Below are 15,056 nucleotides of genomic sequence, written 5' to 3'. Positions count from 1 at the left end.
GCCAGAGCACACGGAAATGCTGTTTACCTTCTTACCCTCTTTTCCATGATGTTTGTTTCCTTCCCTGTGCTGCACCCTGTCTTCTATCTCTTAGACCTTAACAAAACTACTATAATCTTTAATCCATTCTGTTGGTAATTTATTATGGTGCTCTAGCACTTCTTTCTCTGGCGATCACTCATAGCCGAGTACTATAACACTATACTACAATAATGCTATATGATATGCTATTGCTTTTCCATTTTGGAAAATATTTAGCAATATTTAAAAGATTGATTTAAAAAAATAAAAAATGGGGTAATAAAATGGCACCCAGCACAAATGTTATAAACAAAGTGTGTTGACTTCCTCAATGGGGAACAACTCATCCTTTTTAAAAGACAGAAGACAAATACTGAAGACTTCTACACCTGTAGAAAGTGTGCTACTCTTCTATTCTGCAAAAAATGGACTTTCTGCAATCTGAGAAAAGATGGAAGAGCCACAAAGAAAATACAGGATGAGAATGCTTGGACACCAACATCATGTGGATGCCTTAGAGAAAGTAAGCGTATGAGGCACTGCAGTTTCCAAACTAAAAGCCTAGTGTGGAAGCGCCTGGAATTGACTTTCAAGCAATAAGCAGAATTGCAGCAAGTGATCATGTGGATAGAAGGCCTGCTCTTGAATAATGTGAATATGTCAGCATCTTAGCTCTTAAATTCTTAAAATAAATGAATGAGTAAATAAGAAAAAATCTAGGCCACAGCTGCAGTGCAAAAGCTTGACGTTTGTAACACAAAATACAGCTGAGATTGCTTGCTTTACCTAAAGGTAATGGTGCAGGCTGATCTTTGTGCTGGGCTTCTTGTTCCTGTTCACCTTTCAGGACTGCCACAGCTTCAGCTGTTACTACTTGGACTATCCTTGCGGATACTTCTTCTGGGACAGTAGTAAGATTAACAACAAGACAAACAAAAGCACATTAATGTAAGTGATATAGGGAAATATATATGTGCTTAAAAGGCACCCTGCATGAACAGTGATTACAGACTAAGATGGTACTTCTGAAATTACAGTCTCTACAGTCACCCTATTGCGTTCAATGTGTTTTGATCTACAACAGGTTTAGGATCCCTGCTTTCTTCTAAAATATTTTTCAGTAGATTGCTTAGACACATAATTTAGAAGGCTGGATTCTCACATGAACATCATTACCAACAGTTGCAACCCCCAAGGGTGGAATGGCCATTATCCTAAGTTAGATAGAATAATAACCCAGCTACACAGGGCATCTACTATGAGCTGGAGGCTCTTCTGCATAGCAAGAGTACACCTTCTATTTCTATTCAAAACAGCTATGTAACAGAAGAACATTGTTCCTACTCTTAGCAGAACATCTGAGTTATCACTTCTTGGAGAGAGAAAAACATTCTGGATGGAATATGGGTGAGTCAACTTGGGATGGGTCAAGAGCCAGTTCAGAGGCTTTTAGTGGGTCTAGGGAGCATATTGTTGTCTTTTGGCAGGTTTTGGGGTAAGGTCTCCAACTGATTTTTTAAAAAAGGCGTTGCAATTGGCAATCTTGTCCTCCAGTTGCCCATTAGATGGATAGATGGCTTTTTACAAAGGACTCCACCCCCAAATCCACCAAAAACTACATGGTGCCATCCTCATTCCAGAGGCCTTTGCCCCCAAGACCCAAGAAGAAACCAGAATATCTGAGTTTCAGGATTGACAGCCCTATATGTGGGGGCAAAGTTCAGTGTGAAAACCACCTCATCAGCTAAAGCAATTAATGTGGAGGAGGAAATATCAGGGAGGGAAAACACTTTTCCTACATGCTTTCCTAGCTAAATACCTAAAAAGCACATACACACACAGGTTGGCCAGGCAGTTTGTTCCTGATTGTTTAAAATGTTCAAAGATTGAGGTGGCAGGACCATTGAAAGCTAGTCCATTGACCAAGCAACACCATCTCTATATTTGAATCCCCACACACTTGATGAACATCAGGTATAAAGGCAGTGCTATTTTTCTCATCAGTGTGTGGGGATTTGAGAAGGTCCAGTGAGAGAAATCTTAGGTTCTGAAGAAGCCTAAATTCATCAGCAACCAAGCCTTACAGTAACATCCAGTTCCTAGCCTCGCTTTCAACCGTCTCATTCCTTCCTTCCACTTCCCATGCTGCCGCCCGTTCAGCTGCACCTGACCTGAGGTCTGCAGGAAGGACAAGAAGCCTGAAACCATTTCCAATTGCTGGGTTATAGTTGGGGCTGATTTTCTGGGTTACCACCTAGCAAGTAGATAAGACCTATTTCTCATTTGCAGTCCCCTTCTCCTGAGCAAGGTGTCCTAAGCAGCCCACAAGACCAAGGCAGGTGGAGAGGTAAGCTACAGAAATACACTTTCTTTATCTTCTCAATGACTAGAGTCATTGAGTTAGGATTTCATTCCTTATAAGCCTCCCCTACTGCATATCTTAAAATCAACCATGGTCCTCAGTAATTCTACTAAAACTAACATCTCTAGAGACACCTGAACATGTTTTACACTGCTTAAACCATCCCCTCTATTTTCTCCTTTGCTGCTGTTTTCTGCCACTTAGAAAATGGTATCGAAGGAGAAATATGCCAAAACTTTGCTTTCAAAATACATTCCCAATATACAAAAAGTTCAATAAAAGATGTCAAATTGACCCACACAGTGCTATAAAATCACAGCATGCAAGTTTTTATGAGCAATGGGAGGGTCTGCGATAAAGTTTAGAGCCACATTCTGCTTGGACAAATGGAAACACCTGAGAAAGTGCTTTTGCACAAGAGTATGTCTGTCTTGGGACGTGGGTGGTGCTGTGGGTTAAACCACAGAGCCTAGGACTTGCTGATCAGAAGGTTGGCGGTTCGAATCCCCGCGACGGGGTGAGCTCCTGTTGTTCGGTCCCAGCTCCTGCCAACCTAGCAGTTCAAAAGCACGTCAAAGTGCAAGTAGATAAATAGGTACCACTCCAGCGGGAAGGTAAACGGCGTTTCTGTGTGCTGCTCTGGTCCGCCAGAAGTGGCTTAATCATGCTGGCCACATGACCCGGAAGCTGTACGCCGGTTCCCTCGGCCAATAAAGCAAGATGAGCACCGCAACCCCAGAGTCGGCCACGACTGGATCTAATGGTCAGGGGTTCCCTTACCTTTACCTATGTCTGTCTTACTAAATACCCACTTACCCACCCAGCTGCTCCACACAACCCCCCTCCCCAAAATGTGAGGCAACATTGGGGTGGGAAGGCTACAGCTACTGACATTACCAGTGACATCCCTGTCTGTGAGCAAAATTTCTGCTTCCACATGCTGAGGTTGGATCAAAGCCAATAAAAATAGATGTCACTGATATGCTTAATGCTATGGTGGTCACCATCAGTATCATCATATTAAAATAGCTGATTAAGATCGAAGTACATGTTGTGGAACAGAATATAAAAATGGCATTATCACTTGTCTTAGCTGCTGGATTGGCAGTAGGAAGTGTATATTTACCTTAGTTCCTGGCATTTAACATGTACTATTGTTTTATCTCACAACTGGCAATAATTTACTATTGTATTGAATTATTTGTAGGGGGACAGTTGATAGCAATAGAATTTTATTGACTTCAGTCAGCAGAGACAAAAGTGTCAGATCAACAGTGTGCCCAGAATCTGCCAAGAAGAGATCTGTACAGCTGCCAAGTCACTCTATAGTAGTTCCAAACTGCTGTTAATAATTCACGAATATGTTTGCAAAAATACTGAGTGGGTGAAAAGGAGACAATATCTAGCAGAATGACTCATCTGTCAGAGATGTCTGGTGGGAGCTTAGACTGAAGGGCAGTGTATAAATTCTCTAAATAAATACAATATGACCACTTGTATTCCTCATCCTTTTTTAAAAAAACAACCTGTTATATATTAGATTTTATTTTCCAGTTTTGCAATTTAATATTTATTATAAACTACCACGTGTGCAGAATATAACTGTCTCAAAACATGTGCCTTTGGGGCTCTATTCACTATCAAGCTGAGTTTAAGGTCTTGCTAACCTTTATGACCCTGAACAGCTTAGGGGCAGGCTGCCTGGGAGAGAGCCTCCCTCTTTACAATCCAACTCATTCCCTGAGGAGGTGACACTTCTAGCCATGCAGAAATTAATCTGCAATAACTCGAGTAAGGGCCTTCTCTGCAGTGGTCCTTTTTCTGTGGAATACCTTTCATCTATAGATACTTCCAAATTCTGGGTGAACATTCGTGGTTTGAAAGTTCAATTCAACCTTTGTAAAAAAAAACTCCAACCAGCTGGATCAAATATTGAACACACCTGAACTGTTTCATAGCAGAAACCCAGTCCTTGCCCTTCCATCACCCATTCAGATATACTCCTCATGGCTGTTACAGGCTGGGGACACCCCCCCCCCCCATTTTCTCCCTCTAAAAGAAGGACAACTGAAAATTTTATCTGAATTTTCTCCAACCTTTTGTGGCCACTGTCAGTGGGCAATAGTGAGGAGATGTGATGTTCCAGATCTGTGGGTTTAAATCTGGATCTACTGCAGACAGCTAGAAATGCTTCTGAGGGTGCTGCCAAATGAGAGCTTGGCATCACAAACAAATTCTTTAGCTACAGTCCTTGGCTTCTTGTTTCCAACAGTTTTCTGTATCAACATTCCAACAGGGACACCCTGACTACTGATCCCATTTTATTCCTGAAGCTGTCTTTACTTCAGTCATGGCCACTAGCCATCAATCATCCAGACCATGCCTTGTTGTACTATCAAGATCTTAGTCTTGCTCTTGCAACCGTGCAACAACTGTTAAGTACCATAGACTTTCTTTGACCCGGTCACAATGGCTAAAAGTTAAAGAGAGGCTGCTTTGCTGACTAATGGAAGCTTCAATGTAAGGCATAACAAACAAACAAACAAACAAACAAACAAACAAAATCACCTCCAGGGATGCTATCAAGTAAGGTTCAGTTCATAGTACTATTTTGATGGATATTTTTGGTGACACAGGAGGAGTAGTCAATGCAGCAGAAACAGTATTTCTACTATTAATGACTACTATAAAAACAACCCAGACATTTGGTACTAATGGACCCTATAAATAGCAAATCCAGTGGGTAAGTCAAATCTTTGGAAGGTTTGCCTTATGGTTCACAGTTGCCTTATGGTTCAGTTAAAGTTCAAGGGATTCAAATTATATTTAAGGCAAAAGAAAGAAAAGGGAATCCATCCAACTTCAATGTAAAGCTCTCAAAATGTGTATTGGTTATGCATTGATTTGCTTTGGCTGTTTCACTTTTATTTCTGGAATGAGAGCAACAAATGCTGAATTAGGCATAAATAAAGTTCTTGGATGCCCCTCCAGGCTTATTCAGTGCACATTCTGCTTTTTGCATCATTCTCAAGGATGAGGCCTTTCATATTTCTTGAACTTTATGAGAACAAGGGGGGGGAAACCAAATTCTAATGGGCTTTCACTTTGTCAGCCCCCCATGCACTCCTACTTGATACAAATCACAAGCTGACAGGATATTGAATCAAAATCTTACTTTGTAAATTTGCTAAATATGAACTTTGATCAGGCATTGATGAAAAATATGAGAGAACTATTAGCCTGTGACTCTGTCGACCACAGCAAACTATGGCAAGTTCTTAAAGAAATGGGAGTGCCTGATCACCTCATCTGTCTCCTGAGAAATCTCTATGTGGGACAAGAAGCTATAGTTAGAACTGGATATGGAACAACTGATTGGTTTAAAATTGTGAAAGGAGTACGACAAGGCTGTATATTGTCTCCCTGCTTATTTAACATATGCAGAATTCATCATGCGAAAGGCTGGGCTGGATGAATCCCATGCCAGAATTAAGATTGCCAGAAGAAATATCAACAACCTCAGATATGCAGATGATACAACCTTGATGGCAGAAAGTGAGGAGGAATTAAAGAACCTTTTAATGAGGGTGAAATAGGAGAGCGCAAAATATGGTCTGAAGCTCAACATCAAAAAAATGAAGATCATGGCCACTGGTCCCATCACCTCCTGGCAAATAGAAGGGGAAGAAATGGAGGCAGTGAGAGATTTTACTTTCTTGGGCTCTATTATCACTGCAGATGGTGACAGCAGCCACGAAATTAAAAGACGCCTGCTTCTTGGGAGAAAAACAATGACAAACCTAGACAGCATCTTAAAAAGCAGAGACATCACCTTGCCAACAAAGGTCTGTATAGTTAAAGCTATGGTTTTCCCAGTAGTGATGTACGGAAGTGAGAGCTGGACCATAAAGAAGGCTGATCACCGAAGAATTGATGCTTTTGAATTATGGTGCTGGAGGAGACTCTTGAGAGTCCGATGGACTGCCAGAAGATAAAACCTATCCATTCTTAAGGAAATCAGCCCTGAGTGCTCACTGGAAGGACAGATCCTGAAGCTGGGCTCCAATACTTTGGCCACCTCATGAGAAGAGAAGACTCCCTGGAAAAGACCTTGATGTTGGGAAAGATTGAGGGCACAAGGAGAAGGGGACGACAGAGGACAAGATGGTTGGACAGTGTTCTCGAAGGTACCAGCATGAGTTTGACCAAACCGCGGGAGGCAGTGGAAGACAGGAGTGCCTGCCGTGCTCTGGTCCATGGGGTCACGAAGAGTCAGACACGACTAAACGACTAAACAACAACAACAAATTAGGGAAGGGAACTACACTGAGATCAGAGCAGGTGCACAGATTTACACAAGTCTTCATGGAGATGATCTATGATTTCGAAAATGAAATAAAAATTAGGAGAGACTAAAAGGAGAGCCCAAGAAATTCCTGGTGTGCTCTTCTTAGCCCCTGGGAGGCTGGAATCTTGAAGGGAGGAATGGTGGGCAGGAGTACTTAATATTTTTCCTCCCTCCCCCATTCAAATTCATTCCCCAGAGACCTGTATTTTCTCCCACTGGGGATAACCCCTCCTACAAAAAGTAGGAGACGAAAAGTTTAAGCAACAATTCCCCACTTACCTTAACTCTTCTAAGGTTGCTTTTCATTAAAACAAAAACAATGGAGAAAATAGATATGGAAATTTCTAGTTTGGACTTTACTTCTGGACAACGAAACACTAAAGCACTAAGGATACACCATATAATCTCTCCTCAACTGCTTCTGACTCCCAAATATATGCCTATGAATGTATTCCAACTGTACCTATGCAACTATACTGATATGATGGTTTGTTTTAAGTGGGTTTGCCACACAATTTTCTTTGGTGCCCCATGATATTCTTGCAGAGAAGTTGGTAAAATGTGGGCTGAATGAGGTAACTGTTAAGGTGGATTTGTAGCTGATTGACTGACTGAACCCAAAGAGTGCTCACTAATGGTTCCTCATCATCCTGGGGAAAAGTGACAAGGTTCTGCCTCGCCCCATTGTTGCTCAACATCTTTATAAACAACTTGGATGAAGGAATTGAGGATAGCTAATCTGATCTGATTACAGACCCCTGTAGGCCAGTGGAAGTGATGGTATTCCAGCTGAACTACTTAAAATTTTAAAAGATGATGTTGTTAAGGTGCTACACTCAATATGCCAGCAAGTTTGGAAAACTCAGCAGTGGCCAGAGGATTGGAGAAGATCAGTCTACATCCCAATCCCAAAGAAGGGCAGTGCCAAAGAATGCTCCAACTACCGCACAATTGCACTCATTTCACACGCTAGCAAGGTTATGCTTAAAATTCTACAAGGAAGGCTCAAGCAGTATATGGACCGAGAACTCCCAGAAGTGCAAGCTGGATTTAGAAGAGGCAGAGGAACCAGAGACCAAATTGCAAACATGCGCTGGATTATGGAGAAAGCTAGAGAGTTCCAGAAAGACATCTACTTTTGCTTCATTGACTATGCAAAAGCCTTTGACTGTGTCGACCACAGCAAACTATGGCAAGTTCTTAAAGAAATGGGAGTGCCTGATCACCTCATCTGTCTCCTGAGAAATCTCTATGTGGGACAAGAAGCTACAGTTAGAACTGGATATGGAACAACTGATTGGTTCAAAATTGGGAAAGGAGTATGGCAAGGCTGTATATTGTCTCCCTGCTTATTTAACTTATATGCAGAATTCATCATGCGAAAGGCTGGGCTGGATGAACCCCAAGCCAGAATTAAGATTGCCGGAAGAAATATCAACAACCTCAGATATGCAGATGACACAACCTTGATGGCAGAAAGTGAGGAGGAATTAAAGAACCTTTTAATGAGGGTGAAAGAGGAGAGCGCAAAATATGGTCTGAAGCTCAACATCAAAAAAACAAAGATCATGGCCACTGGGCCCATCACCTCCTGGCAAATAGAAGGGGAAGAAATGGAGGCAGTGAGAGATTTTACTTTCTTGGGCTCCATGATCACTGCAGATGGTGACAGCAGTCATGAAATTAAAAGACGCCTGCTCCTTGGGAGAAAGGTGATGGCAAACCTAGGCAGCATCTTAAAAAGCAGAGACCTCACCTTGCCAACAAAGGTCCATATAGTTAAAGCCATGGTTTTCCCAGTAGTGATGTATGGAAGTGAGAGCTGGACCATAAAGAAGGCTGATCGCCGAAGAATTGATGCTTTTGAATTATGGTGCTGGAGGAGACTCTTGAGAGTTCCATGGACTGCAAGAAGATCAAACACATCCATTCTTGAGGAAATTAGCCATGAGTGCTCACTGGAAGGACAGATCGTGAAGCTGAGGCTTCAATACTTTGGCCACCTCATGAGAAGAGAACACTCCCTGGAAAAGACCCTGATGTTGGGAAAGATTGAGGGCACAAGGAGAAGGGGATGGCAGAGGACGAGATGGTTGGACAGTGTTCTCGAAGCTACAAACATGAGTCTGACCCAACTGCGGGAGACAGTGGAAGACAGAAGTGCCTGGTGTGGTCTGGTCCATGGGGTCATGAAGAGTCAGACACGACTAAACGACTAAACAACACCAACAGTCTGATCTGAAGATGACAGCAAACTGGGAGGGGTAGCTAATGCCATAGAAAATAGAACTGGGATTCAAGATACCTTAACAGATTGGAGATCTGGGCCCAAACTAGCAAAATGAATTTCAGTAGGGGCAAATGTAAATTTATACCAGGCATAGGCAAACTTGGCCCTCCAGATGTTTTGGGACTACAACTCCCATGATCCCTAGCTAACGGGACCGGTCTTAGGCAGGAAGAACCAGCTGCACAAATATAAGGTCAGGGACATCTGGCTTGCGAGTAGTACATGTGAAAAGGATCTAGGGGTCTTCGTAGATCATGAGTCAACAGTGTGATGCAGAAGCAATAATAATAATAATAATAATGGACAACTGGTGCTATAAGGTAAGGCAGGGGAGAGGGCTGGTTTTGCTCTCTTCCCCTCCATAGTTCTTTTTTGCCTAAAATAGTAGATTCCCCCACTTTATTTGGGAACAGGACAAAAACATGTCATCTACTATGGCCCTTATTCTCTACACATAGAAAAAAAGGAAAACAACAGTCAGATGGTAAATCAGTCCATACCATCTCCAGCTGGAAACAGATTTAATATGAGATTGAATAATATGCACATTTCAGGACAATAGTCAAATACTGGAAAGATTTGAAGAGAGAAACACTACCTTCTTCCTCCACTACCACCTTCTCTTCCTCCCCCTCCTTCTTTTTACCCACATTTTAGACTAAACCTGTAGGCAGTGGTGATAAGGAAATTAGTTATATTCACGGTTGTGATATCAGGAAATAAAAACAATTTCAGAATGCTCTTTGTCAAACTTCACAGCAGGGTGCAGAGCAGTTTCCTGGACAACCAGCGTTAATAGCTGGCAAAGGTAGACTCTTAGACAGTAAAAGAAATGAGTAATTTTCAGCTCTTAGTTAAGTGCATATGCTAAATATATTCCTCATACAATAAAGAAAATTTAATCCTTGATACATATAAACAGGGACGCGGGTGGCGCTGTGGGTAAAACCTCAGCGCCTAGGACTTGCCGATCGCATGGCCGGCGGTTCGAATCCCCGCAGCGGGGTGCGCTCCCGTCGTTCGGTCCCAGCGCCTGCCAACCTAGCAGTTCGAAAGCACCTCCGGGTGCAAGTAGATAAATAGGGACCGCTTACCAGTGGGAAGGTAAACAGTGTTCCGTGTGCTGCGCTGGCTTGCCAGATGCAGCTTGTCACGCTGGCCACGTGACCCAGAAGTGTCTGCGGACAGCGCTGGCTCCCGGCCTATAGAGTGAGATGAGCGCACAACCCTAGAGTCTGGCAAGACTGGCCCGTACGGGCAGGGGTACCTTTACCTTTTTACATATAAACAACTCGAAGCATCTTCATTAAACAAAGCAATCCCACACCATATAATTTTTTGCATGGAACAGATTTAGATTCAGATCATAGTGGGCTGAAGCAAAGTATTTTAGAAAATCTTGCTGGGCCTTATAGGATGTCATGATTGAAGAACCCTTGATAGGTTCCCACTAACCAACTTCTCAGGTTCTCAAATACACTGTTTGAAAAGCTGTCACTGGGTGCCTTTGGCCAGTCACTGCCTCTCTCTAACTCTCTTAATGAGTTGTTGTGTGGATAAAATAAGGAGATGAAGAACAATGTACACCACCTTGAGCTCCTTGGAGGAGGGCAGGATATACCGGTAATTGTAATAATAAATAAAATACATTTAGATGGTACCAACAGTGTGAAGTAGTACCATATGGTCCCTTTTCCAAATAATTTGCAATCAAAGACAATCAAAACAGAGAAATGAAAATAATTACTCCCTCCAACTTCTTGCTTCTTGAAGCTTATCCATAAAAATGGGCTGTCTAAGAACCACAAAAGGGTTTTTCTTGAAGTAGGGATGGGGAAGGGGATTTGATCTTAGTTGTATTTTAATGACCTAATTCATATTTCTCAAACCAATTCACAAACCAAAATTCAGTTACCCATTGAAATTCTCCATCCTAACAATATGTACAAAATTGCATATATATTAGGGGGAAATGTGATTAAGAACACATAAACCAAAACAACAAGAAACAAAATGCATTATATTAGGGGAAAATGCTTGCAACAAATGTATAGTGTTAGTTAAAGCTGCATAAAGTGGTACCTCAGGTTAAGTACTTAATTCGCTCTGGAGGTCTGCTCTTAACCTGAAACTGTTCTTAGCCTGAAGCACCACTTTAGCTAATGGGGCCTCCTGCTGCTGCCACGCTGCCGGAGTCCGATTTCTGTTCTTATCCTGAAGCAAAGTTCTTAACCTGAAGCACAATTTTGGGTTAGTGGAGTGTGTAACCTGAAACATATGTAACCTGAGGTACCACTGTATAAAAATGTGTTTATGAAAATAAATCTGCACTAAATTGCTGGTGATTTTTTTGTGAACCAAATTTAAGATTGGGAAAATGAGAAATGGAGAGAAACTAAAATTGACAGATTTTTCCATCTCTACTTTCAAGGGAAGTCACTGTCAATTGCTCTCTCCTAGGTCAAGGTTGTGTCAGTGAATTAGAGGGGGAAATCTCTCAAGCCCCTTTATCTCTTTTCTCTCTTGATCCCACTGCTTTAACTGTTGTTAATTTGCAAACCCTGTCTTTTAAAGCCTCAAACAAGATTGATTGCTATGTGAAGGTTGTGTGAACATTGGCCTCATGGTACTGGACAGCACTTTTCATTCATAGATTGCTTCCAAAGAGTGTGCCTCCATCCCAGTTTTGCTGATAGTGAAGCTGAGGGATAATGCCAGAATCATACAAGATGTGAAGCCTCAAACACTACAGATATCATCTTCTTTTTTCAGTGGTTACAGATTGACACAGCTTTACAGATTTAAATCATGTATGTTGCACCCTTATATAGCAAGCCTTTCTTGACCCTCTCCACAATATCTAACTAATTTCTTATGTCCCTACTATCTAGTCCTCTTCAAAGCTATCCCCGGCAAACCACATTGGTTGGATTCATAGTGGGTTGGATCCAGATTAAGTTGTACTTAGTTCCTATTGAAATAACTGGAATTAAGTAATGAATAATTTGTCCCACTGATTTCCAATTGAATCCAATGGCAACTCTTTACACTTCTGAGTAGACATACGTATATACAAGTAGTCCAACTCATAGTAATTCCTATTTATCAGCAGATGCATATAGCCAAAAGTCTCTCCTCTTCCACTTATTATTCCCCCACCAGAAGACAAAGTAATGCTGTGTGTAGCTAAGCAGTAAATACTGTATATGCATAGGAAAATCAATCAACATTAAGCTATCTGCAGTTTCTGTTTCAAAAAAAATGGACTTATCTAGATGTGTCTACTTTTGGGCAGGGTGTTTACATATCCACAACAATCATGCTAACTCAGAGAGGCAATAATGCAAATCACAGAAATATCCACATATATCCCTAACAACATACCGAATAGAGCTTAATAGTAAGTAGAAAACAACCTATGCAACCAATAGACAATGGGGAATTGTGATCACAACCAAAGAAAGCCGAGTGAGGGCAGGCTGCATGCGTGACAAACTATGAGTTAGAAAGCTGAAACTTAAAGAAGAAAGGAAAGAGGATTACTATAGTAGGGATATAGTAGGGATATAGCAGAGATAGAATGAATTAATGAGGGAGGGAGAGAGAGAGAGAGGAAAGCAGAGATTAGATCTGTAAAAGAGTGAAAATGTAGACTAGTATAGAAATGGATGGACATCAATAACACTGGGAAAATGAGAACAGAAAATGCAGTTGTAAGATGAAGAAAAACATTTTTAGAAATCTGTAGGACAGAAGAACAAGAGGTAAATGCTCTGAAACAAACATACACATACAATCTGGGATACTGAAGAGACAGGACGAGATTTGTCCATGATGATTAAGATTTTAATCACTGGTCTAAGATTTTCTAGATCAGCAGAAAGCTATGTGTATGTAAGGGTGTGAAGAGATACCAGTCACAGCACATAGACATCATTTTATACAACTTAGCCATGAGATTTTGTATCAGTCTTAATGGATTGGCCTGTCATAGTGACCGCACAAGTAAATGCAAAAGACAATTCCTAACCTTAAATGCTATGGGTGGTTGCAGACTTAGAGTAGAGCCACTGGGTATGACTTAGTTCGATACTGTATAAGTGAACAGATATTGCAAGAAGGCAAAAAATGTCCAAAAATGAATTACTTTTACACACACACAGCCCTTTATCCAAGGAACCCAGGGCAATGTGCAATATTAAGAACATAATTTACAGGGCATAATAATAATAATGAAAACATAATACAGAGCATAATACTAAACAGCATAATAAAATAACCATAATACCAGTCCCTGCCACACACATGTAACAGGCCATAGATTATTTCATGGCCGAAGGCCTGAGTAAGGATGAGTAAGGACGATGGTTTTTCTCTGGCACCTAAAGACACATAATGATGGCACCAGGTGAGCCTCTCATAACCAATTTCCTCTCTGCTGTTCCCCAAGTCCACTAAAAGTTTGAGTTTCATAGAATTGAGTTTCACAGTTGGAAGAGACCCTGAGGATCCCTGCAATGCAGGAATATGCAGCTGCCCCATACAGGGATTGAACATGCAAACTTGCCATTATCAGCACCATGCTGTAATCAACTGAGCTGTCCAGGTTTGTATGTGTCTTCCATATGTTGCCTTTGCTACACTCCAAATGCAATATAAACAATATAATTTGTTTCTGTTAGCTATTTTGGATCTCCAGTAGAGGATGGTGATTTTCAATTGGGAAATTCAGTAAATAAAAATTACAGTATATTTCTGAGCATCTTTCAGGAACAGTAAGACATTCAATTTGGACCAGAAATTGGGGATCAGAGTTAGCTGGCACAGGAGTACCATATCTGTTACTTTTTAAGAATGAGATCTTAATCCATTTTGTAATTAATATTTTGTATGATTTCATATACATAAGCAACTAATACATTTAAATAACTATATTAACATTAGTAAGAGCAGCCACAACCCTCACTTTCTGTTTTCCAACAGAAAACAGCAAAGTAATTGCCCTCCCACAACCCATCTCTCTGAGATAGAGCAGCTTCAGTAGCAAAAAGTAAAGAGGGAGAAGAAGGTTTCTGATGACCTTGCTCCTTGCCCTGACTCGTTTCCATGGTTGATTTCTCAAACCTTCTAACACAAAAGCTGTTCCAGAATCATCCTGGAAACAAGAAATTGTCCACCAGAATCTTCTGCTTGATAATGTATGTGTCACTAAAAGGAGAACCAGAAGCTACTAGCAAAGGAGGCAGTCAAAAGCATCCATTCCCCTACTCCAGGGAAATTTATTTAACCCAGCTTCAAATATACCATCTTGTAGTGGAGAAGCAATTAGAAAGGCAGATCAAAATTATTATATTGATTAAAATGGACTGCAACAATTGCAAAGCTTTTTATTACACACTCTATATCTATAGTCCAGTATATCTGAAGGAGCGTCTCCACCCCCATCGTTCTACCCGGACACTGAGGTCCAGCACCAGAACCTTCTGGCGGTTCCCTCACTGCGAGAAGCCAAGTTACAGGGAACCAGGCAGAGGGCCTTCTCAGTAGTGGCACCTTCCCTGTGGAACGCCCTCCTACCATATGTCAAAGAGAACAACAACTACCAGGCTTTTAGAAGACATCTGAAGGCAGCCCTGTTTAGGGAAGCTTTTAATGTTTGATGTATTATAGTATTTTAATATTTTTTTTGGAAGCCACCCAGAGTGGCTGGGGAAGCCCAGCCACATGGGCGGGGTATAAATAATAAATTATTATTATTATTATTATTATTATTATTATTATTATTATTATTATTCTCTCTATATATCTATGTATCTCCAATCCTATCATTGTTGGTTTACTTTGAGAAAATAAATTAGTTGTTCAGTTTTCTACCACTGTGATAACAAAAAAGAAAGAAAAAAAGAAAACGGAGAAAACACAACTCTTCATTTAGTCACAAGTAAAGTAAGAGATTGAGCGAAGATATAGCTATATGGGAGCCAGAAAAGAGGAACAACCCTAGCATAGTTAAATAGTTATCTATTCTGCACAAG

At 41.1% G+C, this 15,056-nt stretch overlaps 1 protein-coding gene across 4 annotated transcripts in view; it reads right to left on the bottom strand.

The window, feature by feature from the left end:
* Positions 1-15,056, bottom strand: part of MAP2 (microtubule associated protein 2) — a 311,076-nt gene that overhangs the window by 70,197 nt on the left and 225,823 nt on the right. For all 4 annotated transcript variants that reach the window (XM_083399684.1, XM_083399682.1, XM_083399685.1 and 1 more), the window contains one exon: positions 808-921. In XM_083399684.1, the coding sequence (XP_083255810.1) occupies positions 808-921 (114 nt within the window). The remainder of the gene's footprint in view (positions 1-807; positions 922-15,056) is intronic.

The sequence above is a fragment of the Podarcis tiliguerta genome, assembly GCF_965153285.1.
Source record: "Podarcis tiliguerta genome assembly, chromosome: 1".
NCBI classification, from domain to species: domain Eukaryota; kingdom Metazoa; phylum Chordata; class Lepidosauria; order Squamata; family Lacertidae; genus Podarcis; species Podarcis tiliguerta.
Note: the sequence above shows the minus strand (reverse complement) of the source record. Positions and strands in the feature narration are given on the sequence as shown.